At 42.0% G+C, this 25,644-nt stretch overlaps 1 protein-coding gene across 1 annotated transcript in view; it reads right to left on the bottom strand.

The window, feature by feature from the left end:
• Nucleotides 1-1,052: 1,052 nt before the first annotated feature.
• LOC109872321 (TGF-beta receptor type-1) overlaps nucleotides 1,053-25,644 on the bottom strand; it is a 94,144-nt gene continuing 69,552 nt past the window's right edge. The window contains exons 7-9 of the mRNA XM_020463518.2: nucleotides 25,122-25,246; nucleotides 24,739-24,869; nucleotides 1,053-5,576 (exon numbers count right to left, since the gene is read on the bottom strand). Coding sequence (XP_020319107.1) covers nucleotides 5,451-5,576; nucleotides 24,739-24,869; nucleotides 25,122-25,246 — 382 coding nt within the window. The 3' untranslated portion in view covers nucleotides 1,053-5,450. The remainder of the gene's footprint in view (nucleotides 5,577-24,738; nucleotides 24,870-25,121; nucleotides 25,247-25,644) is intronic.

Genomic DNA, 25,644 nt, shown 5'->3' with positions numbered 1-25,644 from the left:
GAATTATTGTATCAGCACCACTTTAAGGCGATAAAGGTTTCTCCCTGCTCTCACTAGTCCCACTGACCACCATTATCACGCTCTCCAGAAGTATGGCTATGAGAAAAATGACCACGACTGAAGTGAGGATGGGAGAGAGAGGAAGGGATAGATTCGACTAGTTAAGTGCAGAATTATTTCAAATCAGAACTTTCGATTGATTCTTTCCACCTTTTGAAAATGATCTCCCTTTTCAAATAGCATGCAGACAGAGTTACATCGAACAGCTCAAATTAAATTTCTCAACATGGAAACCAATCATGCTGATATCTTCACCCTTCAAGAGTCCAATCATTGATGATACAGTATCAAACCAGAACACACCCCCTTGGAGCCCTGTTGGCTTTGAGAAATGAAGGAACACTGCATTGACGTCTGGATGGCCAAAACTCAAGAGATGACGATGAATTGTCAAGAGATGGGTTGATGTTTGGCCAGGCCAATAGCTTCTCAGCCTGACTACAGTGAGTCAGAACAAAGGGATCTCCAGACAGACAGGGTCTACAGGGAATGTCTAGACTCTAAAGAGACCCTGATAGACAGAGCCTCCCCATTTGCCCCTGAGCACTTATAATGTATTTACATTCCAGACATCATAAAAAAAGAATGAACACCTGAGGGGGTCAACTGATATAGCGTGGAAGAAACAGTGAAACAAAACACTCCTTATGACATACTAAATGTAGTCAAAGTCAAATGGCTGCATTTACAGTACTAGAATTGTTGAATGTGCATTAGCAAGAATCCCTGTGGCCATCATGTAGGCTACTTTTAAGCAACACCACCATCTGTTGGTGGGGGGAGCATGTAAAGGGGACCGAATAATTTGATAACAAAGCTAAACTATTTAGATTTATAGTAAGTATTTAAATTCTAGTTTGTCTGGATGTACTTCAATATCTTGCAGTACAATCTGAATGACTTGAACCTGAATGACTAGTGATTTTTTTTAAATGTATACACTCACAGAAGATGGGTTCTTTGAAAGAGAAGAAAAAAAAAATGTCACAAGGTAAGAAAATGCGTATATATTTATTCACAAAACGTCCTACTTCACTATACATGAACTTGAATAGTCAAAGTCATCTGAATTCCTATGTCGAGCGCTCATTCTTTTAAACACTTTACAACATACTTTATCTTAGGGAGCAGAGAAAAAGCACCTCTGAAAAGATGTGTGGTGTAACATGACCCTCCAAACAAATGGTATATATGAAACTGTACAGGGGCTTTCTCTACAACTTGAAAGGGTTCTAAAAGAGATGAAAAGCATTCTTCAAATATCAACAATTCTCAAATAAGAGATTGTTCAAACCGAGGCAGTAGGAAAACTTCCTAAACATATGGGCACAACCAACAACGTATACGGAGTACCACTGACAAAGAAATGTGCATTAATATTATTTCAATTAGACATTTCATGGAAATAGAATGTCAAAAGTGGAAGATAAAAGTATTATGTACATTGAGGTAAATTATAATAATAAAACATTAAAAACATTGGTGTGCCGAGAGGAGGAATCGTTTCCTTTTTTGTTTTGTTGATTGTGTTTCAATCAAACTTTGTTTCATTTCCTTTTCAGCAGAACATGTGCTGGACTTTGAACATGGTTCCATATAATATAACAGAAGTCAAACATAGGCACTGGGAGAAATAAGAAGGCTTTCTTCTGCTGGAGCCAGTACGTAATAGCACATACTGCAGCTACTTTACAGCTACTGTGCAATATGTGATATAGATGACCAGGAAATCTTCATATTATCCCTCAAATACTGTACATTTCAGAATGGTTTGCTTACCAGAAGCGTATTTTTATTTTATTTTATTCTGTTTCACAATCTGTACTACACAGCAGAGCTTAATATCAATTTCCAATTTTGTGGTTGCATTAGAAGCCCACTACTAAATATGTATTCTTCGCTGCCTGCCTCACTGGTCTTTTTCTCCTTCTGCTAATCAGAGCATCTCATTCAGTACATACCGCCACAGGGCTCTTCTCCTTTAGCAAATGAGTGCTTGAGTTCAGGTCAGTGAGAGGTGACGACCGTAATCATGTATGTGTAATGATGGCTACATACTGGATTACTGGCAATTGGGGGATTCAATTCCACTCACTGAAAATAATGGGGAGTGCTTCAGAAAGTATTCATACCCCTTGGCTTATTCTACATTTTCATGTTACAGTCCGAATTCAAAATAAGCACTTTGTTTTTTCTCACCTCCCTGACCAATGTAATCCATTTTGAATGCAGGCTGTAACACAAAATATGGAATTAGTCAAAGGGTACTCTCTGAAGGTTCTCTACACACAGATACAAAACACAGTACAATTCACAGCACATTTATAGATTACAGAACAATTGGGAAAGGAAATATCAAAATGTAGAACAGATTTGAAACTGGGAGGGGGACAAATGCAAGGTTCCTGGTGAAAGCTAGACTAGCAGATAGTGATCATAGTTAGTGGAGTCCTTGCTGGTAGGGAGTCAGAGGCTGTTTATGTTGCCAAGATAAATACCTGGATGTTTCTATGAGAGTCAGAAAAGTAAAAGGCTGCTGATGAGACAGAGGAATGACGTAGAAAATTAAATTGTTGGATGAGTCATGACAACAGTTGCATTTCTTGTTCCACTGTAAAATAATACTTTTTTGGTTTAACATACACTGTATATCGTAGCAGCAATATCCTTCACCTCAAGTCTGACGAATGTAAAAAAACACCACATTGTTTTTCCATCCACAACACTGTTCTGTAATGACCAGTTGACCAATTATGCATTCCATGCATGGCACAATAGTTCAAGGGCGTTTTGATTTGGTTTAAGCAGGTTGATGTAAACTTGCTAAAATACACAAACAAATAACACAGTAGCAGATATGAATACAGCATGTACCTCTGGTTTTGCAAAAAAGAAAAGAAGAGGACCCTACAGTTCAAATCTAAATGCCATGGCACTTGACAAGCGTTCATCTGACCTCTGCTCACAGTACTTCATAGTCGATTCTATTAGGGTAGATTATATATTTTTTAAATGTAATTATGCAGCAATGCTCAGAAGTGCACTTATTGCTACTAAAGAGATATGAAACAATGTCTACCTCAGATGACCTACAGCATTTCCTTGACTCGCTTAATTATCCTTTCTGTGTTCTGTCCTACTGGAAAATAATAAGGGATGTCACATGATCACATCTGTATGTTTAGCAGCATAATGAATCTCCAACTAGTAAAGTAAAATGTTCTGTCTTTCATTCATGCAACAAATGAAAGATAGACTACAGGACCTGTATAGGTCTCATGGGGCCTTCTCACTGTAAAGGTAGAGCTGTACACAAATCTAAGATATCCAAATGTACATTCTTGTTTGAAATGTTATGCCCCTAGGTGTGAAAACTCATTCACATAAAAGCGATACAAATATACAGAAAATAGTGTATATAATGCAGCTCCGGCAATGCTTTCCCTTAAGACCGTCCAGGTTTGATTCCTACTGAGAAGATTGAAAGGTAAACTGGTATCACGGTGTTGCTTAATTGTATTCATTAGTGCACATCGTAGCACTACTCAGTGGAATACACAAACAAGAAGGTCTTATTGGATAAGTCCAGGTAATCCGTTTGGTGCCTAATGAATTTGACCCGGACGACTTCCACTGCATTTCTTCCTATGGCAGTGGGAGGACCCATTCCTTCAGAGAACCTCCTCGATTCAGAGCACTTCATGGTTATGGTTGAAAGAATGAAGAGTGCTTTGTATAAAATAGAGGTATACTATACTGAACAAAAAGATAAATGCAACACGTAAAAGTGTTGGTCGCATGTTTCATGAACTGAAATAAAAGAGCCCCTGCCCAGTCATGTGAAATCCATAGATTAGGGCATAATTTATTTATTTTAAATTGACTGATTTCCTTGTATGAACTGTAACTCAGTAAAATCTTTGAAATGGTTGCATGTTGCGTTATAATTTTGTTCAGTATATCTATCAGCTTAGGTGTACTCTATGTACACATAGAATGTACACCTGTATACACACACACACAAAATACATAGGAATAGAGTACAGCATACACACCCACTCCAGAGGAGGCTGGTGGGAGGAGCTATAGGAGGATGGGTTCATTGCAATGGCTGGAATGGAATTAATGGAAAGGAGCCAAACATGGTTTCCATATGTTTGATAGTTCAATTAATTCCGTTCCAGCCATTACATAGTCTCTTAATAGCTCCTCCCACCAGCCTCCTCTGACTGACTCATATTTACACTAAGAAATAAATATACAGGTGACAGCCAAAATAAAGGAAACACCAACATAAGTGTCTTAATAGGGCGTTGGGCCACAATGAGTCCCAGAACAGCTTCAATGGAGTGATGCGACAATATTCTTCCATGAGAAATTCCATCAGTTAGTGGTTTGTTGATGGAGGTGGAAAACTCGGTCTTAGGCGCCGCTCCAGAATCTCCCATAACTGTTCAATTAGGTTGAGATCTGGTCACACACTCACAAACCCTTTAAACCCCCTATGCTCCTTCGAGACCCCTCTTTCAAAGGCAGATCTCTTCTACTAGCCATGGCAGTCAAAATAATGGGCAACTGGGCATTTTTATACCCCAAGCATGATGGGATGTTAATTGGTTCATTTACTCAGGAACCACACCTGTGTTAAAGTACCTGCTTTCAATATACTTTGTATTTACTCAAGTGTTTCCTTTATTTTGTCAGTTACCAGTACATAGCAATGAATAAAATATTGCATATTTCACTGCATATTTGACAAGTCTTGATAAAGGTCATATTCAGTTTTTCTTGACAAAAGTATACACAATTATGGAACTGGCATCTGTAAAATATATGTTAAAAAGGTACAAGATGTTGAGTGAAAAAAATTAATGCATACGAGTAACACTCAATCCTGTTTGAATGAAATGCTTAAATAGACACAGACCGCGGTACTTTGAGAAATAACCAGACAGAGGTATTTGAAAATGTATATTTTCTTTCAATGTAACTAATTTCTTTGATTCTGAATATTTTCTATGGAATTCCTACAGGAGGTCCCAATAAAAGTCAAGTAGTGTCTGTTGGGGGTAAGAAAGAAGGGCTTGTTGCAACCAGTCAGGCAAACCAACAGGAGGGTCAGGGGGTTGTGTCTCTGCATCCAGAGTCCAGACAGAGTATTATCCAGGTTATCCACTGGAATCAACCCATGTTTTAATGCCATCTTAGAGGAGAGCAAAGAAACAATCTCTCCAATCAGCCTTAAAGGAATGAGTCATAGAAGGGTAAACACACCCACCTGATTGTACCATCACCTCCCTCCCTCCTCCTTCAGAGAAAGAGGAGGCGTAGGGGAACAGCACACAGATGGGGACCGAGATTCCAGACATTCAGGTGGCATTGTCTCTAGTTTACATCTTGATGCCTTCCTGCTGGCTGAGCTGGGACAGGGACTTCTTGATGCGCAACGCGGTGAGGCGGGCCGCCCCGTTGGAGTACCAGCACTCCCTCATGATCTTAGCCATCACCCGTAAAACCTGGGGAGGGGACAGAGGCAGGGGAGACGGCGTCAACATCACAGGACAGCAATTACACATCCATATTTTGTTTAGCATGTTGTTGAGCACTGAGATATACATATGGATTGGTCTAGCTGCCCCCACCAATCGTAGAGTAAACACCATGACTGCGGCAATTGCAATGTCACAATGTCATTCTTCAAGTGGAAAAAGTTATGTAATCACTGCTGTTGTTAAAGAACTCAAGAGCAAAAGAGAAAAACAGCAATAGAGAGACGCTACTCATAGACATGGTGTTAAATCTGCAACCGCAGTCTGAAATAAGACTTAAACCCCTGGTCTGCATCCCAGCAAAAACAATGGAGACACAGAGGAGCGCCAGCGTTCTGACCTTGAAAAGGCTGGTCAGACTTGCAACATCCAGACCACAGGTCTGAATACCAATCCATTGCATCCCATTTCCTCAATCTCACGAGGGCCGCCGAAGGGCTTTGTCAGTGAGTCGCATGTTGAATGCAGGGCTGTATTGAGCAGTATGCTCTCTGGCGGATCGGACAGTGAAGACAGACAGGATGTTCTGCTGGTCGCCTCTTAGAGGCTTTTATTTTCAATATTAGGTGCATTATGCATTTGACCTAACTGATTTGAACGAAACACTTGTCATATTCTCAGACAATGAATAGGTCCACTGAACCAAACAATACTTAAATTGGAAAAAAGGCCCTTCTTTTTTGGGGGGGTGGTTGGGACGATTAAAGGCATTAATTAAGATTTTGTACAAGGTGCAGGACATATTGGCTAATAGAATTTGTACAGATAATAACAAACAGGACCTTGACATAAAGACGTAGATAAATCAAATATATTCTCAGTAGCAAATAAACTATTCAGGAAACAACTCTTTGCCTATAACATTTGTATCTTAAAGCATAATTGAGAAATAATTCATCAAAGTCATTTTAGACTCCATAATGTTTAATCTGTAGGTGCTACAAAGTGAAAATTGGTGTAATGAAGAGTTATCGCCTGCTCTGTAATATGAGTAGTATTGATTTCAAGAACAATTTTCTAACATTCATTTATGAATATTGAAAAATAACAATGAATATTGAAAATATACTGTTGAACATAGTATACTTTACAGACATATTCAAGTTCCAACGTGGGACCTCAAAAGTTATGGCCCATTTTATACTGAGAAGTTGGCATAGTAAGCGATGTAACAGCCTTCCTTTTACTTGTATCCAATGTGACCCCCCCCCCCAAAATTGCTGAGCTCAAACTTGAAAGCTGTGAAAATTCTGTGCAACTTCCAGCACGCGTTTACTGTGAACACTGAGGCTGTACCCCCTTTAAGTTTTAACAGTGATAATGTAGGTTACTGTGGCTATTTGATCATAATGTAGGCCTACTAGAGTGGCCTAAAAACAATGGAGAAAATGCATCATAACATTTTAACATGGAAATAGCTGTTCTATCATTCAGCCTACAATAGCAGCCAATGTGTGGTGTTCAAAGTAGGCCTACATTCCATGAGACTTTTGGGGAAAAAAACATGCAAGGCTTGACATTAACCCGTTTATCCACTTGCCCCCCAGACCAGGAGGTGACTGAAAATGTTGTGGTGTTTGATGCAAGAACCCACTTTACAAAATAAAATGCATTATTATTCCCATACCATTATTACAGAGAATAAGACACATTATGCTACCATCTGTCTATTGGCTACTTAGCTTATTCAAGCCTGTCTCAAAATACAACACTGGAACTTTAAGACAAAAAAAGCATTTTACCTGACTTTGCTTTTCAAAGATGGCTATAAATCTATACGTTTTGTGCTCTTGTAGGAAGCAATCACCAACCCTAATGATAACTACAAATTATGTATAACTGGGCTAATTTACATTTGACTAATAACTCACTAACAAGCAAAGGATATGAACATATTGTGCACACGTGGCCACATGCAGCTCTCGTTTAATCTCAAAACAAGCATATCTACTTACGACCGCTCATGCTGAAAACACTGTCCAGTTCAAAGTAAATGACACAGATACATATACAGTTGAAGTCAGAGGTTTACATACACCTTAGCCAAATACATTTAACCTCAGTTTCACAATTTCTGACATTTAATCCTTGTGAAAATTCCCTGTTTTTAGGTGTTAGGATTACCACTTTTTAAAGAATGTGAAATGTCAGAATAATAGTTGAGAGAATGATGTATTTCAGCTTTTATTTCTTTCATCACATTCCCAGTCGGTCAGAAGTTTACATACACTCAATTAGTATTTGGTAGCATTGCCTTTAAATTGTTTAACTTGGGAAAAATGTTTTTTTGGGTAGCCTTCCACAAGCTTCTAATAATAAGCTGGGAGAATTTTGGTCCATTCCTCCTGACAGAGCTGGTGTAACTGAGTCAGGTTTGTAGGCCTCCTTGCTCACACATGCTTTTTCAGTTCTGCCCACAAATTCTCTATAGGATTGAGGTCAGGGCTTTGTGATGGCCACTCCAATACCTTGACTTTTAAGCCATTTTGCCTTTGGAAGTATGCTTGGGGTCATTGTCCCTTTGGAAGACCCATTTTCGACCAAGCTTCAACTTCCTAACTGATGCCTTGAGATGTTGCTTCAATATATCCACAATTTTCCTACCTCACGATGCCATCTATTTTGTGAAGTGCACCAGTCCCTCCTGCAGCAAAGCACCCAGACAACATTTGATGCCATCTATTTTGTGAAGTGCACCACTCCCTCTTGCAGCAAAGAACCTCCACAACATGATGCTGCCACCCGCATGCTTCACGGTTGGGATGATGTTCTTCGGCTTGCAAGCCTCCCCCTTTTTCCTCCAAACATAATGATGGTCATTATGGCCAAACAGTTCTATTTTTGTTTCATCAGACCAGAGGACATTTCTCCAAAAAGTACGATCTTAGTCCCCATGTGCAGTTGCAAACCGTAGTCTGGATTTTTTTATGGTGGTTTTGGAGCAGTGCTTGCTGATCGGCCTTTCAGGTTATGTCGATATAGGACTCGTTTTACTGTGGATATAGATTCTTTTGTACCCGTTTCCTCCAGAATCTTTACAAGATCCTTTGCTGTTGTACTGGGATTGATTTGCACTTTTCGCACCAAAGTACGTTCATCTCTAGGATACAGAACGAGTCTCCTTCCTGAGCGGTATGACGGCTGCGTGGTCCCATGGTATTTATACTTGTGTACTATTGTTTGTACAGATGAATGTGGTACCTTCAGGCATTTGGAAATTGCTCCCAAGGATGAACCAGACTTGTGGAGGTCTACCATATTTTTCTGAGCTCTTGGCTGATTTCTTTTGATTTTCCCATGATGTCAAGCAAAGAGGCACTGAGTTTGAAGGTAGGTCTTGAAATACATCCACAGGTACACCTCCAATTGACTGAAATGATGTCAATTAGCCTATCAGAAGCTTCTAAAGAAATTACATCCTTTTCTGGAATTTTCCAAGCTGTTTAAAGGCACAGTCAACTTAGTGTATGTAAACTTCTGACCCACTGGAATTGTAATACAGTGAATTATAAGTGAAATAATCTGTCTGTAAACCATTTTTGGAAACATTACTTGTGTCATGCACAAAGTAGATGTCCTAACCGACTTGCCAAAACTATAGTTAGTTCAAAATACATTTGTGGAGTGGTTGAAAAACGAGTTCATGACTCCAACCTAAGTGTATGTAAACTTCCGACTTCAACGGTATGGCAATGGTCTATTTGCATATAGGCATATTGCAGCTTTGATTGTTTATGCCGCACCGGTCTGTGAGCCGTGTCAATTCAATAGAATCCTACTCCGATGCATTCTGCCTACAACAATATCTCTTGCATAGTTTGTTTTGGTATGTTGCATTGAAAGTGGCTAATATTGCATTGATTAGATCACAATTGCCAAAGTAAAGGAAAAGTTGAGTGTTAACAGGAAAATTGTACGGCAGTTTGACTCAAAACACAAGCCGAGATCTACCGCTCACATTTTTTAAACATGACTTATAACGTACCTTATGCAACACTAACCAATTAAACTCGAGCCGCACCACTTTATTTCTGCCTCATGCACAAATTCATGTTGTTACTCCTATGAACAGAGAAAGTGAAATAAAAAAAATAAAAAAAAGCTGCTAATAACAACAACTACGCAAGCCTATAGATACATGTTCCTACTCATTCATTACTGCTGCAGTGCTTGTTGTAGCGTGAGTGGAAATAGGAAGAATGCATATTTCAGAATTATAAGTGTTTAATACAAAGTGTTGATAGTGCTGAGTAAGAACTTACACCTGAACTCACTCATAACAGCATCTCTTTGCTGTATTTGTTGACAGTGTTTCTCTAGTCATGGTTTTAAACGTTTTGAAATCTCAGAGTATCAACTTAGTTGTAGCTAACGGTCATTTCGGGCCATCCATTTGGCCAGCGGTAGGCCTATAGTGCACTTAATTTTTTCTTTGGGCCTGCCGGAAAGGCCAAGTTTGTTCCTTCAGACACATGAAATGGTTCAAAATGGCAACAGTTCGCCTACCTGGTGCGCAGGGCAGCTGAATCGAGCCCACTGCCAACAGCGCGAGACTAGGGCTGTTACGGTGACCGTATTACCGCCACACCGGCTGGCATGAGTCATGACTGGCAGTCAAATTCCATGTGAATTCCGCTTAGTCACGGTAATTAGGCTTCTCCAAGCTCTGATGCTGCGGATGGTCATTAGTAGCCTGCCAAACTTGCTACCAGGACTCAGCGTTCTATTGTCCCTCTAATCACTCTGACATCACTGCAAATATAATCAAAAATCTAATCAAACACTTCATGAGAGCCCATGAGCTCATGTTGCGCAACATATCTATAAGCTATGCAATTGCATGAGAAAACAGAGTTGAAGAGGAAGATCCCATCAGCTTTCTAGGCCTACTATATTTATTTCTCAACTTCCCTAATATTAAGCTTAATACTCTGATAGAGTTCAGTGTGTCAAATCGGAGGGTCTGCTGTCCAGACCTCTGGCAGTCTCTATGGGGGTGCCACAGGGTTCAATTCTTGGACCGACTCTCTTCTCTGTATACATCAATGAGGTCGCTCTTGCTGCTGGTGAGTCCCTGATCCACCTCTACGCAGACGACACCATTCTGTATACTTCCGGCCCTTCTTTGGACACTGTGTTAACAACCCTCCAGGCAAGCTTCAATGCCATACAACTCTCCTTCCGTGGCCTCCAATTGCTCTTAAATACAAGTAAAACTAAATGCATGCTCTTCAACCGATCGCTACCTGCACCTACCCGCCTGTCCAACATCACTACTCTGGACGGCTCTGACTTAGAATACGTGGACAACTACAAATACTTAGGTGTCTGGTTAGACTGTAAACTCTCCTTCCAGACCCATATCAAACATCTCCAATCCAAAGTTAAATCTAGAATTGGCTTCCTATTTCGCAACAAAGCATCCTTCACTCATGCTGCCAAACATACCCTTGTAAAACTGACCATCCTACCAATCCTCGACTTTGGCGATGTCATTTACAAAATAGCCTCCAATACCCTACTCAACAAATTGGATGCAGTCTATCACAGTGCAATCCGTTTTATCACCAAAGCCCCATATACTACCCACCATTGCGACCTGTACGCTCTCGTTGGCTGGCCCTCGCTTCATACTCATAGCATCTCCCACCTGTAGCACACGCTCCAGCAGGTATATCTCTCTAGTCACCCCCAAAACCAATTCTTTCTTTGGCCGCCTCTCCTTCCAGTTCTCTGCTGCCAATGACTGGAACGAACTACAAAAATCTCTGAAACTGGAAACACTTATCTCCCTCACTAGCTTTAAGCACCAACTGTCAGAGCAGCTCACAGATTACTGCACCTGTACATAGCCCACCTATAATTTAGCCCAAACAACTACCTCTTTCCCAACTGTATTTAATTTTAATTTATTTATTTATTTATTTTGCTCCTTTGCACCCCATTATTTTTTATTTCTACTTTGCACATTCTTCCATTGCAAAACTACCATTCCAGTATTTTACTTGCTATATTGTATTTACTTTGCCATCATGGCCTTTGCCTTTACCTCCCTTCTCACCTCATTTGCTCACATTGTATATAGACTTGTTTATACTGCATTATTGACTGTATGTTTGTTTTTACTCCATGTGTAACTCTGTGTCGTTTTATCTGTCAAACTGCTTTGCTTTATCTTGGCCAGGTCGCAATTGTAAATGAGAACTTGTTCTCAACTTGCCTACCTGGTTAAATAAAAGGTAAAATAAATAAATAAATAAAAATAAAGCACATTGCTTATCTTTACAACAGGAGTATAGCCTACCTGGCTGGCATGAAAATAAGCCACGGGAAAAACAGGCTCCATTCGCTATTTAAGTACATAGAGGACATGTTTTTTTTTTTGCCTCTGTTCTGAGACAGGTGTATAACAATGGTCCATTCTAAAACTTTAACACATATTATTTACTATATGTAAAGACAAAATGTAAATTAAGAATATTCTGAAGGGTGACAATATTAGCCTATCACTTGTGAATAATGTATTATCACGTGTGAACAATGCCCAGCTTGTGCAGTAAGGCAAGAAACGGCACGTGTTTTTTTGCGACTTTTTCTAAATCATAGTCGCACACCTCATGAAGCCTAGCACATAGACCTATATGTTATGATAAGGTATGTATCACAACTATCGTGGCCAAATAAAGTCTTAAAATTTAGCTTTATAACCGGTGTAGAGCCTAACTGGCATACATAGGCTGTGTGTGAGTTCCATGTTTGGGGAAGATCATTTTCACCATAAAAATGCATGGATTACCATAAACATATGCAGTAGGCTATCGTATTCAATGATGACTTCCACTTCTGAGTTAAAGCTGAATTCTTTGGTCCAATCCAAGATCCACAAACTGTATTGCAGGTAGGGCATATGCAGTCTGTTGACAGAGGCAGGCATGGTTGTATGTCTCCTGAGCTGTTTTTGCTGTCTCTGTGCCCCTCTCCTCCTTCCACCCCTGTACACCACTCTGCCAAAGCTGGCGCCAGGTGGAATGGTTGGCAGCAGCATTCTCTAGGTCTGTGGGTTTGATGTTGCACTTCTTCAGCTGGTCCTTGTAGCGCTTCATCTGCCCTCATACAAACCGCCGGCCAAGATGTAGCTGGCCATACATGATCTTCCATGGCAAGCGCTGTGGAGACATTCTAATGACATGCCAAAAACCAGCGCAGTTGGTGTTGGGTGACCATGGCCTCCATACTCTTGCAGTTGGATCTTAGCTAGTATTTCAGTATGGGGCACAGGGTGGCACAAGGTGAATCCCAGGATGCGCTGCAGGCATCTTATGTGGAATCGCTCGAGCTGCTTGTTGTGGCGACTCTAATTGACCCAGGCTTCACAGCTGTAAAGAAGTATGGTGATGCAGACAGCGACGTGTGGAGGTGGAGATCCCTGTTTTGGAAGACCCTGCATCTGAGTTTCCTGATGCTTGATCTTATTTTGAATTGAGGTCGATGATGCAGTCCTCCGAGAGTATGCTGCCCAGATATATGAAGGACGGAACAATTGCCAGTGATGTGTGTTCAATGGTGAAGACAGGCATGGTGGGTGGAGGGCTTGATCTCCATTGGCAGACCACCTGTTGTGGTGGTGTTGATAGACAGTCCCATCCTGCTAGACCCTCACAGCCGCTACAAGGACGGACTGAAGGGCTTTCAGAGTGTGGGCCACAAGAGCACAGTCATCAGCATACTGCAGCTCAAGAACCTGCTCCATCAAAATGTTGGTGTTTGCTTGGAGCCTCCTGAAGTTCACCGTAACACTGTTGCTGTCTTCAAGCTCTTTGTGGAAAAGCTGGGTGACATATAGGAGGAAGATGTTAAATAGTACCGGTGCCAGCACACACCCCTGCCTCACACCGATGCTTACACCAAAGGGCACTGACTCTTGCCCTCCTATGGCCACCTGAGCCATCAAACCATCATGGAACTGGCAAAGGACGTTGACAAATTTGTCTGGACAGCCACATTTGAGTAGAATGCCCCATAGTAGTTCCCTGCTCACAGTGTTGAAGGCCTTGGAAAGGTCGACGAAGGCCATGAAATTGTCCGGATGTTCAAGGCACTTCTCCTGGAATTGCCGTACTGTGAATATCATGTTGACCGTACTCCTGTCCTTTCTGAAAGCGCATTTTGACTCTGGCAGCAGTTCCTCTGTGATGTTGTTCACCAGCCTGTGTAGCATCACCTTGGACAGGACCTTGCCGGCAACAGCCAGAAGGGGTATCCCCTGACTGTTGTCGCAGATGGAATTGTCACCAATTGTTCTTATAGATGGTGACAATGTTTGCATCCCGCCGCTGTTGGGGGACGATCTCCCCATCCCAAACCTCAGTGATGTGCTGGTGGAGTGTTCTAGTGCAGAAATAACCTCCCTTCTTAAGTAGCTCTGCCAGGATGCTGTCAGTACCAGGAGTCTTGTTTTTCTTGAGGGAAGAGATAGCTGATAACACCTCTTGGAAAGTTGGAAAATGGTTGAGGTCTTGAATGGGTGGACAGACAGGCAGTTCTTTCAGGATGGAGTGGTCTGTAGGAGAATGCTGATTGAGTAGTGCTTAAAAGTGGTCAGCCCACCTCATCAGGATCTGGTTTTGGTCCTTCAAGAGAGTCAGACCATCAGCTGTTTTCATGGTGGTGATTGAGCGACTTCTAGTGCCATAGATATCTTTAGTTGAGTTGTAGAAATTGTGCATGTTGTTTTTGTCTGCATAAAGGTGGATTTCCTGTGCCTTATTCTTCCACCATTCATTTTTTTCAGAGTGTGCACGATTGTTTGCGCAATGCATGCCATTTCTTGCGAAGGGTAGCAGATGTGGGACTGTTGAGAATAGCCCTGTATGCTTTATGCATATTATCCAGTAAGACTGTGATGGTTTCAGAGGCTGGGTAGAAGGCTGTTCTTAATTGCCAGTCCCACACCGTGCTTATGTTGTCCACCCGGAGGGTAACCTTTCCAGAAGGTGTAACGTTCTCCCTCTTATTTCTGGGAACCTTCACCCGGGAACTTGGTCTCACTCAGGGCAGCAATGTCAATGTTGTAGCACCACAGTTATGCAGCAATCAAAGCTGTTCTCCGATGGGGTCTATTGCTATTATCGTCAGTGTCCAAAAGAGTTCCGATGTTCTTTCTCGCTAGTTTCAGGGGAATTATTTTCTTTCGCATTTTTCGACTGCTGAGTGGAACTCCCGATAGGTGCGGTAGTCTATCCAGGATGGAGTGAGTGGGCAATTTTTAGGCCACCTTTTCTAGGCCTCTCCCCAGCTGGGGTGAGCAGTGTGGCTCCTAAACAGGGCTGCTCAGTCACACAGGGGTCTGCCGAGAGCAGCTGCCACTCAAGTCACAGCTGCTGGCGACCATAATAGCCCTGTGCGGCTGCCACTGATTAAGGGCTCCCGGTGCATTCACTCCTGCCCCCGTCACCAGACACCCCAACGTTGCCAGACTTTAGTCCGGTTTCCGGTTGATGGCTTCACCGAGGCCAGAAGTGGATACCTGCGCAAAGGAAGTTATTTAAAGTGCCGCTAAGGGTGCACAATCCCCAACAGCACTACTTCACTGTAGGAAGGTGAAATTCCAGTGGCAAGGGGGAAACCCAGGACGACCAGTATCTTCCACAGCTGCGTTGAGCCCCAGTCTGTCAGCGTCCGCCTATCACACACAGCCAGCACGCTGCTTTTCTCTCAGGGTGTTCTCCCCTAGCCTTTGTCGTACCAGATGCGGGTCATTGGTTTATAGCTGCAAGGACATGTCCGCAAAGAGGTGGGCCTGTACAGATGCATCTCTGGGGCCCACTGCTGCTCCGAGTTTCAAGACAACCAGTAAACGTGTGCCGCCGAGAGGAGGCCCGACAGGAGTTTTGGTCATTTTTTAAAATTGTACCTTTATTTAACCAGGCAAGTCAGTTAAGAACAAATTCTTATTTTCAATGACGGCCTGGGAACAGTGGGTTAACTGCCTGTTCAGGGGCAGAACGACAGATTTGTACCTTGTCAGCTCGGGGGTTTGAACTTGCAACCTTCCGGTTACTAGTCCAACGCTCTAACCACTAGGCTACCCTGCCGCCCCAGAGGCTTTGTACCAACAAGGGGAGACTTGTGCATGAAGCTGCTCCCCAATTCACTACAAGGGCTAGCCGGCGACAGCGAGCTGTAAGCGAGAGTATGCAAGCACATGGTAAGCGGGCATGCAACTAACCTCTACCTAGGCACTACTGCACTAGATGCATCACATGCACGCTGCGGTTGCCTGCCCCCCAAAAAAACGGAATTAACATAGATTGTGCCATTATACAATACATAGCCTACTGCATATATGCATGGCAAAAAAACATAAATCAAAACTGATTTAAGATGTCTTTGATACATAATTAATTGGTCTGGCCTGAGTGTGTACTGTTCTTATGCATCCTGGATGGACTGCTTACCTTATGCTACGCTTCAAAATGTGTATCCATGAGTCTGGGAGTGAACGTATAGCCCTAGGCGATGCTGTTGGTTCATTGATTGTGCAGGGCGTATTACAGTTAGCCTACAATTAGTGAATTTGTATTTGATTTTGAATAGCCTGGTTATAGGGAATTTTTATATTTTCATAATTAAATTGGGTGACACATTACCTTTAGCTATACAGAATCTCTCACTACCATGCGTTTCTATCTCCTCCTCTCTCTCCTTTATTCCATTCTCAAGCGTGCAGACAGGCTGTCAACAGTTTAGTGAAATATGTTTAGTTGCGAAACGTTACTAATCGATGTACCCGAACAGATTTCACTTGGTTTCCCAAATTAAGCACTGGGTAGCTGCAAGAACAAAATTGGAGAGCCCATGGCATACAGAGTTTGGGTGGAATATCACCTGTCGGGCAGCCAAAGCATACTCATTAAACAGTGGTTAATGCAAGGAGTTTTTGAGAATTGAGAATAGTCTGATGGGTGAAAATACAATCACTTGATGAGAAAACAGCTGTGCAGCCTGAGGAAAGAAGAAGCGCAAGCTTTTTTGCTGCTTTATCAAATCATCAATAGCCTAGTCACACCTTGCAGCCCATATACTGTATGTCTTGATTTCTAAGACATTCTATGGTTTGTATCATTCACAACTAAAGATTCCAAATAAATCCAAATCTAGGACCTGTCTCAAGTGTGATTGCTTTTACACAATATAGCCACGTCATACAGTGCATTCGGAAAGTATTCAGACCCCCTTTACTTTTTCCACATTGCAGCCTCATTCGAAAATGGATTAAATTACATTTTTTACTCAATCTACACACAATACCCCATAATGACATAGCGAAAACATTATTTACATAAGTATTCAGAACCTTTGCTATGATAATCGAAATTGAGCTCAGGTGCAACCTGGTTTCCATTGATCATCCTTGAGATGTTTATACAACTTGATTGGAGTCCCGCTGTGGTACATTCAATTGATTTGACATGATTTGGAAAGGCACACACCTGTCTATGTAAGGTCCCACAGTTGACAGTGCATCTCAGATCAAAATCCAAGGCTTGAGGTCGAAGGAATTGTCCATAGAGCTCCGAAACAGGATTGTGTCGAGGCACAGATCTGGGGAAGGGTACCAAAAAATGTCTGCAGCATTGAACATCCCCAAGATCACAGTGGCCTCCATCATTCTTAAATGGAAGAAGTTTGAAACCACCAAGACTCTTCCTAGAGCTGGCCGCCCTTCCAAACTGAGCAATCAGGGTGAAAGGGCCTTTGTCAGGGGGTGACAAAGAACCCAATGGTCACTCTGACAGAGTACCACTGTGGAGATGGGAGAATCTTCCAGAAGGACAACCATCTCTGCAGCACTCCACCAATCAGGCCTTTATGGTAGTGTCCATACAGAAGCCACTCCTCAGTAAAAAGGCACAGAACAGCCCGTTTGGAGTTTGCCAAAAGGCACCAAAGGACTCAGACCATGAGACAAGATTCTCTGGTCTGATGAAACCAAGATTGCCTGGTTTCCTCCAGTGTCGCGTCTGGAGGAAACCAGGCACCGCTCATCACCTATCCAATACCATCCCTATGGTGAAGCATGGTGGTGGCAGCATCATTCTGTGGGGATGTTTTTCAATGGTAGGGACTGGAGGGCTAGTCAAGATCGAGGGGAATGATGAACGGAGCAAAGTACCGAGAGATCCTTGATGAAAACCTGCTCAAGAGAGTTGAGGACCTCGGACTGGAGTGAAGATTCACCTTCCAACTGGAAAACGACCTTAAGCACACAGCTAAGACAACACAGATGTGGCTTCGGGACAAGTCTCAATGTTCTTGAGCGGCCCAGCCAGAACCTGGGCTTGAACCCAATTGAACATCTCTGGAGAAACCTGAAAATAGCTGTGAAGTGACACTCACCATCCAACCGGACAGTGCTTGAGAGGATCTGCAGAGAAGAATGGGAGAAACTCTCCAAATACAGATGTGCCAAGCTATTAGTGTCATACCAAAGAAGACTCAAGGCTATAATTGCTGCCAAAGGTGCATCAAAAAAGTACTGAGTAAAGGGTCGGAATATTTACTATTTTCTACATTGTAGAATAATTTTGAAGACAACACAACTATGAAGTAACACATATAGAATCATGTACTCATCAAAAAAGTGTTGGACAAATATATTTTAGATTCTTCAAAGTAACCACCCTTTGCCTTAATGACAGCTTTGAACACTCTTGGCATCCTTTCAACCAGCTTCATGAGGTAGTCATCTGGAAAGCTTTTCCAACAGTCTTGAAGAAGTTCCCACATTTGCTGAGCACTTGTTGGCATCTTAACCTTCTCTCTGAGGTCCAACTCATCCCAAAACATCTCAATTGGGTTGATGTCAGGTGATTGTGGAGGCCAGGTCATCTGTTATAGCACTCCATCACTCAAATAACCCTTACACAGCCTGGAGGTGTTGAAAAACAAATGATAATCCCACTAAGCACAAACCAGATGGGATGGTTTATCACGGCAGATTCTGTGATAGCCATGCTGGTTAAGTGTGCCTTGAATTCTAAATAAATCACTGACAGCGTCACCAGCAAAGCATCTGTAAGAATATTTTAAGACATAACGCAGAGGACTAAAAGGTCAAGAGGGAATTAACGATCAATGGAAACAGTTGTTTTTCTGCAATAGGGAATGAATGATTAATGGGTTAGAGACATGGGAGGAATTTCAGTCTGGGACTCATAGCTACATGTGGCAAGTTCTCATTGTTCCAAATTGTCTATACATTCAGCCTGAAACGGGATACATTGGCCAGATATTATTGCCAGGAATTCAAATTGGTCAACCACAGGCTAGGGTTGGGGGTTATAAATTACATCCTGCCCCTTTGTTCTGTGGAGAATCAGTGAGGACAGGGAAGAATGACCATCTACTTCCCAGCATAACAACTATGATTTGTTCTCTTTGAATAAAGCCATTTTTCTCCCCCTGATTTGCTTTGGGGTCTGTTATTGATGAATAACATCAACTGATAACACATCCCCACACCATCACACCTCCTTCTCCATGCTTCACTGTGGGAACCACACATACGGAGGTCATCAGTTCACCTACTCTGCATCTCGCAAAGACAAGGTGGTTGGAAACAAAAATCTCAAATTTGGACTCATTAGACCAAAAGGAAAGATTTCCACCGGTCTAATGTCCATTGCTTGTGTTTCTTGGCCCAATCAAGTCTCTTCTTCTTATTGGTGTCCTTTAGTAGTGGTTTCTTTTCATGAAGGCCTGATTCACACAGTCTCCTCTGAACAGTTGATACTTTTTCCAACCTACACTCTGACATTTTAAATGATGCATTCAATACAGACAAGAAAAATATAAATGTTATTAGTTTAAGCACACTGTCTATAAAAATAAAATAATGGATTTATTGTGATGGTGTATATTTAATGATTTATTAGACTTTTTTTTAAATAGCGATGTTCCAAAGGCACGCATCAGCGGCTTGTATGTGTCGAGGCCTGGAGATGAGTGTTTGTTATTTAATGGTCAATTACCGGGAGACCGGCAGACTTTTGCATGACAAAATTTCATGACTGCTACAGCCACACACAAAATAGTAATACAAGTCTTTATCGTTGGGTTTTTTACAGGACTGTTTGGCGATCGACTAGGAATGCCTTGAAGATAAACTGGTTGGTGACCACTGCTCTAGCAAGTCGAGTGAAGTTCAGTGTAATGATTCTCCCATGGGCTGATGTATTTCTGCGAGGCAATCCCGGGGAGCTGCGCGGCAGTCGGGGCTACTGCGCACGCAGCTTAGAGGGAACATTGCTTGTATCATCGCACATACTACAAATCACCAACAGAGGGCAACAATTTTGAATCCATTTTCCCATTCACTCTATTGGTAATGCTTACCATTTGGATCACAACTGTAACATTTGCAGAGATCCCCCTCTGGAACTTTGATATGCCCGTAGAGTATATTATGTTCACCAAAAAAATATCTAAATAAATTGGATATCTTCAATATTCATGCTTATTTTTAAATATGAATTTAAGAATAGTTATTGAAATAAAAAAATACTACTGATATTACAGAGCAAGCAGTAAAGCTTCACATGAGACCAATTTTTGCTTTGTAGCGCCTACAGATGAAACATTATTAGAGTCTTAAAGGAGGTCATAAATATGCCAATTGATTGTTTTTAGATACAAATGTCAATAATCCTTCCTCCATAAGGACCATTCTATGGATTTACATTTTGTGAAAATCCATTAAAATCATGGTCTTTTCTGTGACCTGGTTTCATGAGGAATCACTCTATGGCTCTACTATTGCCAACTTGTTAACTGCCCAACCTGCTCTCTCTCAGGATAAGGCCAAATTAGTACCTAAATACGTTTTCCAGGAACCCCTTTCCAATTAGGAATGTTTCAAACAATAGTTCAAAAATACATTTTTAACCATAACTTCTTATTTAACCAATAAATATTCCTCATTGACTCACAATTTTTTGTCATACCACAGGTATGACAAAACATACATTTTTACTGCTCTAATTATGTTGGTAACCACTTTATAATAGCAATATGGCACCTCCGGGGTTTGTGATGTATGGCCAATATACCACAGCTAAGGGCTGTGTCCTGGCACTCCGCATTGGGTCGTGCATAAAAAAACCTTAGCCGTGGTATATTGGCCATTATACCACACCTCCTTGGGCCTTATTGCTTAACAATAGACCATTGCACCATACTGAATCTTCCCAGATCCTTCGTCTGCACTTATGGACTGCCCTCTTCAATTCGAAAACAAAGGTTTTCAATGTGGTTCAAGTCTGGAGACTGAGTTGCCATTGCAAAACGTTGATTGTGGTCAATTAAGTTGTTTAAAGTTTTATTAGTCGTATGTATGGGAAACACATGGTATACACTGTCCAACGAAATCCTTACCTGCAGGTTCCTTCGACAATGCAACAATAAGAAATAAAATATAAACAAAGTAAAATGGCTCAGTAGAATAGAATAAACATTTTAGTATCAGTATAATACAGGAAGGCACAATTTATAATCCAATATTTGACACACTTTGGGGACGGGTGGGGGTTTAGGGGGCAAGTGTTTATATTGTGCAGTATTTAGAAATCATAATACGAATCTGGTAGCAGCAGTTGTGTCACGTCTGCTCCTGCTCCTCCACGCCAGAATACTAACCACTGGTCCTGGGATTCATCATTACGCACACCTGTACTCCATTACCTTCATCATGTCCTCCCCTTTATGTCATTCTCCAGTTGGTATTGTTCTTGTGTTGTTTTATTAAAACGTTTCACCTGCACCTGCTTCCGACTCACCGCCCCATCATTACAAGTTGTGATGTGTGTGTGTGTGTGTGTGTAGCATACGTTTATATGTGGGTATGTGCTAAGGTGTGTTGAGTCAGTGTAGGTGGTCAGTCCAGTTCAGTTTGATGGCTTGTAGATAGAAAGTTTCTCTGACCCTGTTGCTATCAGACCTCATGCTCTGATGCCATCTGCCCGACGGTAAGGGAGAGAGAACAGCTCGTGGCTGGTGTTTCTAGGGTCCTTGATGGTACTGCGGGCCTTCCTCAGGTGTCCTGGATGGGTGGGAGCATGGTCCCAGTGATGTACTGGACTGTCTTCACAACCCACTTAAGGGCCTTGCAGTTGTGGAAAGAGCAATTCCCATACCAGGTCGCGAAGCAACCTTCTCGATGGTGCAGCAGTAGTATTTGGAGAAAACCTGGGATGGCATGCTGAATTTCTTCAGCCGCCTTAGGACGTAGAAATGCTGTTGCGGCCTCTTGACAAGAGCGGTTGTGTTATTGGTCCATGTCAAGTCCTCAGCGATGTGTACACCGAGGAATTAAAAATTGCAGACTCTCTACCGCAATCCTGTTGATACGGATGGGGCCATGTTCCCTCCTCTGCTTCCTGAAGTCAATAATCAATTCCTTTGTTTTGCTGATGTTGAGAGAGGTTGTCCTGGCACTACAATGCCAGTTCACTTACTTCCTCCCTATAGGCTGACTCGTCATTGATGGATATCAGGCCTACAATCGCGGTGCCGTCAGCAAACTTGATGGACTAGGTGTTGTGCAAAGCCACGCAGGGGTGGGTGAACAGGGAGAACAGCAGAGGGCTGAGGACACACCCCTGGGAGTCGTTGTGGAGGAGGTGTTGTTGCCAATGATCACATCCTGTGGTCTGCCTGTCTGAAACACCAGGATCCAGTTGCAGAGGGTGGTGTCCAGACCCAGATCTCTGAGCTTGGTATCAAGCCTGTTGTCAACACCCTCTGCCTTTTTTTAAGGTATCTCCGATCAACAGACACATATCTGTATTCCCAGTCATGTGAAATCCATAGATTAGAGCCTAATGAATTTATTACAATTGATTGATTTTCTTATATGAACTGTAACTCAGTAAAATCTTGGAAATTGTTGTGTTTCTATTTTTGTTCACTGTAGTAGAATTAAGTGTTCGTGAAGAGCTGGAACAAAAATCTGTAAACTCCTGTCTATTAAATTTGCTCTCATGTACTGAACAAGGTTTATGAATGTTAGAGGTTCATCCCCGGGATATCCCTCACTTGGGAATTACTTCTTCGACAATGGACTGTGTTTTAAGGACTCACAGATAGAGGAAAACCAATAAAAATGTTAACATGTATTCAAAGTGTTGATGTCCACATGTTTCTAGTTTAGAGGCTTGGGCATCTGGTGAGTGCAGTTAATCTGTCTATTCCCCTGCAAGGAGAGAGAAAGTCACCAATAATATTACAATTCATTCTATTGAACATGTATTCCTGTTTGATATGCATTTATATTGGATACGTTATCCTGTTATCACATGCCAGTATTTGTTTTGTATCCAATGCATTTAGCTTACATTAGGATGAAGTAACCTAGGCCTTCTAATCTAGTTAGATGGCATCATATTACCTTTCAATATTAGTTACCGACAAACGGAAGCATGTTATATTGAACATTTGTGTCATGTAATAATATGCAAGGGTGTGATAGTTGTATGAATTAAATCACAATTCAAGACTACTCATTAGAAAAAAACATCAGCTCTAATGCAATATTAGCTTCACAGTGAAACTCCACTATTCTGGCTATTGATCATTCTTAAACAGTCAGTAAAATAGCTTATTTAGCTATCACAAAAAAATCAGTCTAAGATATCATGGAATCTTACCAGTCACAACCACAACGATGAAGCTGCAGACCAAGCAATATGCGAGAGGAGGACCCTATACCGTAGGATAATTATCCTGGTCGGTGTCAATTTCATTCATGAACAGGTACTGAGGATATAAATTCTGTTACTTGTTATTCGTATCAGATATTTCCATTTTGGGCTAGGTCACTGAATAGCTAGTTGCTCATGCTGCTACAGTGGCTACAAACATCTCACCCCTCGTGGAATGTGAATGGTTTATCACGTGATGCTGCCTTTGAATCACTTCCCAAGTGGCAGTAACCTAATAGAAAAGTGATACCTACTAAGGTAGGTGCCTTTGGAGGTAGGTAGGCAGCTGCCTTTGGATTGGTTAAAAAAATTCGAGTAGGCTACGTCAACATTAGTTTCCATTCATACAAAGTTTCAAAACAATTGCCCAGCAATGGGCGCGAACTCCTGATGCTCTGAGCCGAAGTGTGCTGATCAGACCACTGCGTTACGGCAGTTCACAATGCTCTAGCAAGCCGTAAAAATACTTGATGGTGTGAGGTTCGTTGGTTCGTTGGTTTGCAGAGCCTTCCCCAAACCATAGCCCCTTAGGTATGGTACGACAGTGCATTGTATAGCCTACAAACACCACTTCCAGCTGCCCCCAGGCAGCGATTCTAAATATTCAAAAACATTTTTTAAATTCTCCTGCTTCAGTATTATTTTTCTCCTGCGACGAAATGGGTCATATTAAGATCCGACACCTGTATGTATGCACTCACGCAGCCGAGTTGGGGAATAGCTTTCAAGATTCTTAGAATTGGTAATACAGTCAGGTGTGGGGGGGGAGAAAGAGCAGCACTGCTGAAAGAACACCAGTCCATCTATAGATTTTAAAGTGAGGAGCAGCAGAGACCGGTAGAAAGATGGGTCTTCTAGTCATCTCTCCAAATGTGTCCCTGATGTGCTCATGTTAATTTAGTGAATAAGCTTTGAGTGATTTAAAACCACACTTTTTTTGCTTCTTTTCTCCAACCGCAGACAGAGTGAAACAAATAGACTGATGGGCCATTTAATATTCACCAGCCTGGCCATCAATTCAGGGGTTTGCTTTACAGCCGGCCTGGGATGCCTAGGCTCTGGCAGGAGCCATTGTAACCTTGCAGGGGATGATGATCAGATTACGATGCTTTATGACTGCAAATTGGATGTAATCTAATTGTCTGTTTCCAAGCAATAAAAATTGCATCAATAAAGACAGAGAGAAAGTGGATCTGGTGATGAAGTGGGAAGGCTTCTGGCAGGAGTCCAAATAGGGAGCGGGAACAAAAATAGAGGAAACAAAAAAGAGGGCGAGAAAGCGAGAAAGATGCGAGGCAGACAGTTAAGAGACCGACCAAGAACAAACAGATGATATTCCCAAGGGAAGTGAAGCACATAGTATGTCATACCTCACAGCTCTGCCACCTGTTGGGGATGTTGGCCCGTAGTTTCTGGTCACACACCACCCTCCTCATCTCTTCCACCGAGGGGTCTGACTGGACCAGGTCATAGTAGGGCAGCTGGTAGTCCTCGTGGATACCTGGGGAGCAACAGACACGGGATGAGACCAATGGCAATCTAGGAACAAATTCATTTTCCTGTGAAAATGTAACGAGTAGTTTTGGGTGTGAGGGAAAATGTATGGAGTAAAAAGTACATTATTTTCTTTAGGAATGTAGAGAAGTAAAAGTAGGCAAAAATAATAACGTAAACTACAGATACCTAAAAAAAACTACTTAAGTAGTCATTTAAAGTATTTTTTACCTAAGTACACAACACCACTGGTTCTCACCTCCTATTGAGCATCTTCGTGCGATTTCCCAGAACACCAGGCCCATGGCGTAGATGTCGGCCCGCTTGAACGACTCAAAATGCTTCATATTGATTGAGTCATCTAGGACTTCAGGGGCCATGTACCTGAGGAGACATTCACAAGACAGTTCTCTTTAGCCTTTCAGACACAGGGTCGACAACATGAGCTCTTTACTCACTCTTCATTCTCAAAGAGTATCCTGAGTGATCAGGATGAAAAAGATGAAAGATGAATATTCTACACTGACCTTTTCTGAACCAAAGCTCCAATGTCTAAAATCTGGATTTAAACATCCCTGTACAGTCTCAGTCTATTGTCTAATCCTTTACTAGGAGATGATCTGATCGAGGCGAGCCTTGCAGTGTCGTCAGGAGAGTGGGAGAGTAAAAGGGCAGGAGCGAGAGAAAAGGGCTATAGTAGGTTAGAGGTCACAAGAAAGGTCAAACCCAGACAACACTCAGAATTTTTATTAGCCCGTCACACTGTCACTGACTGCAGTGCA

Source organism: Oncorhynchus kisutch, linkage group LG27, assembly GCF_002021735.2.
Source record: "Oncorhynchus kisutch isolate 150728-3 linkage group LG27, Okis_V2, whole genome shotgun sequence".
NCBI lineage: Eukaryota > Metazoa > Chordata > Actinopteri > Salmoniformes > Salmonidae > Oncorhynchus > Oncorhynchus kisutch.
Note: the sequence above shows the minus strand (reverse complement) of the source record. Positions and strands in the feature narration are given on the sequence as shown.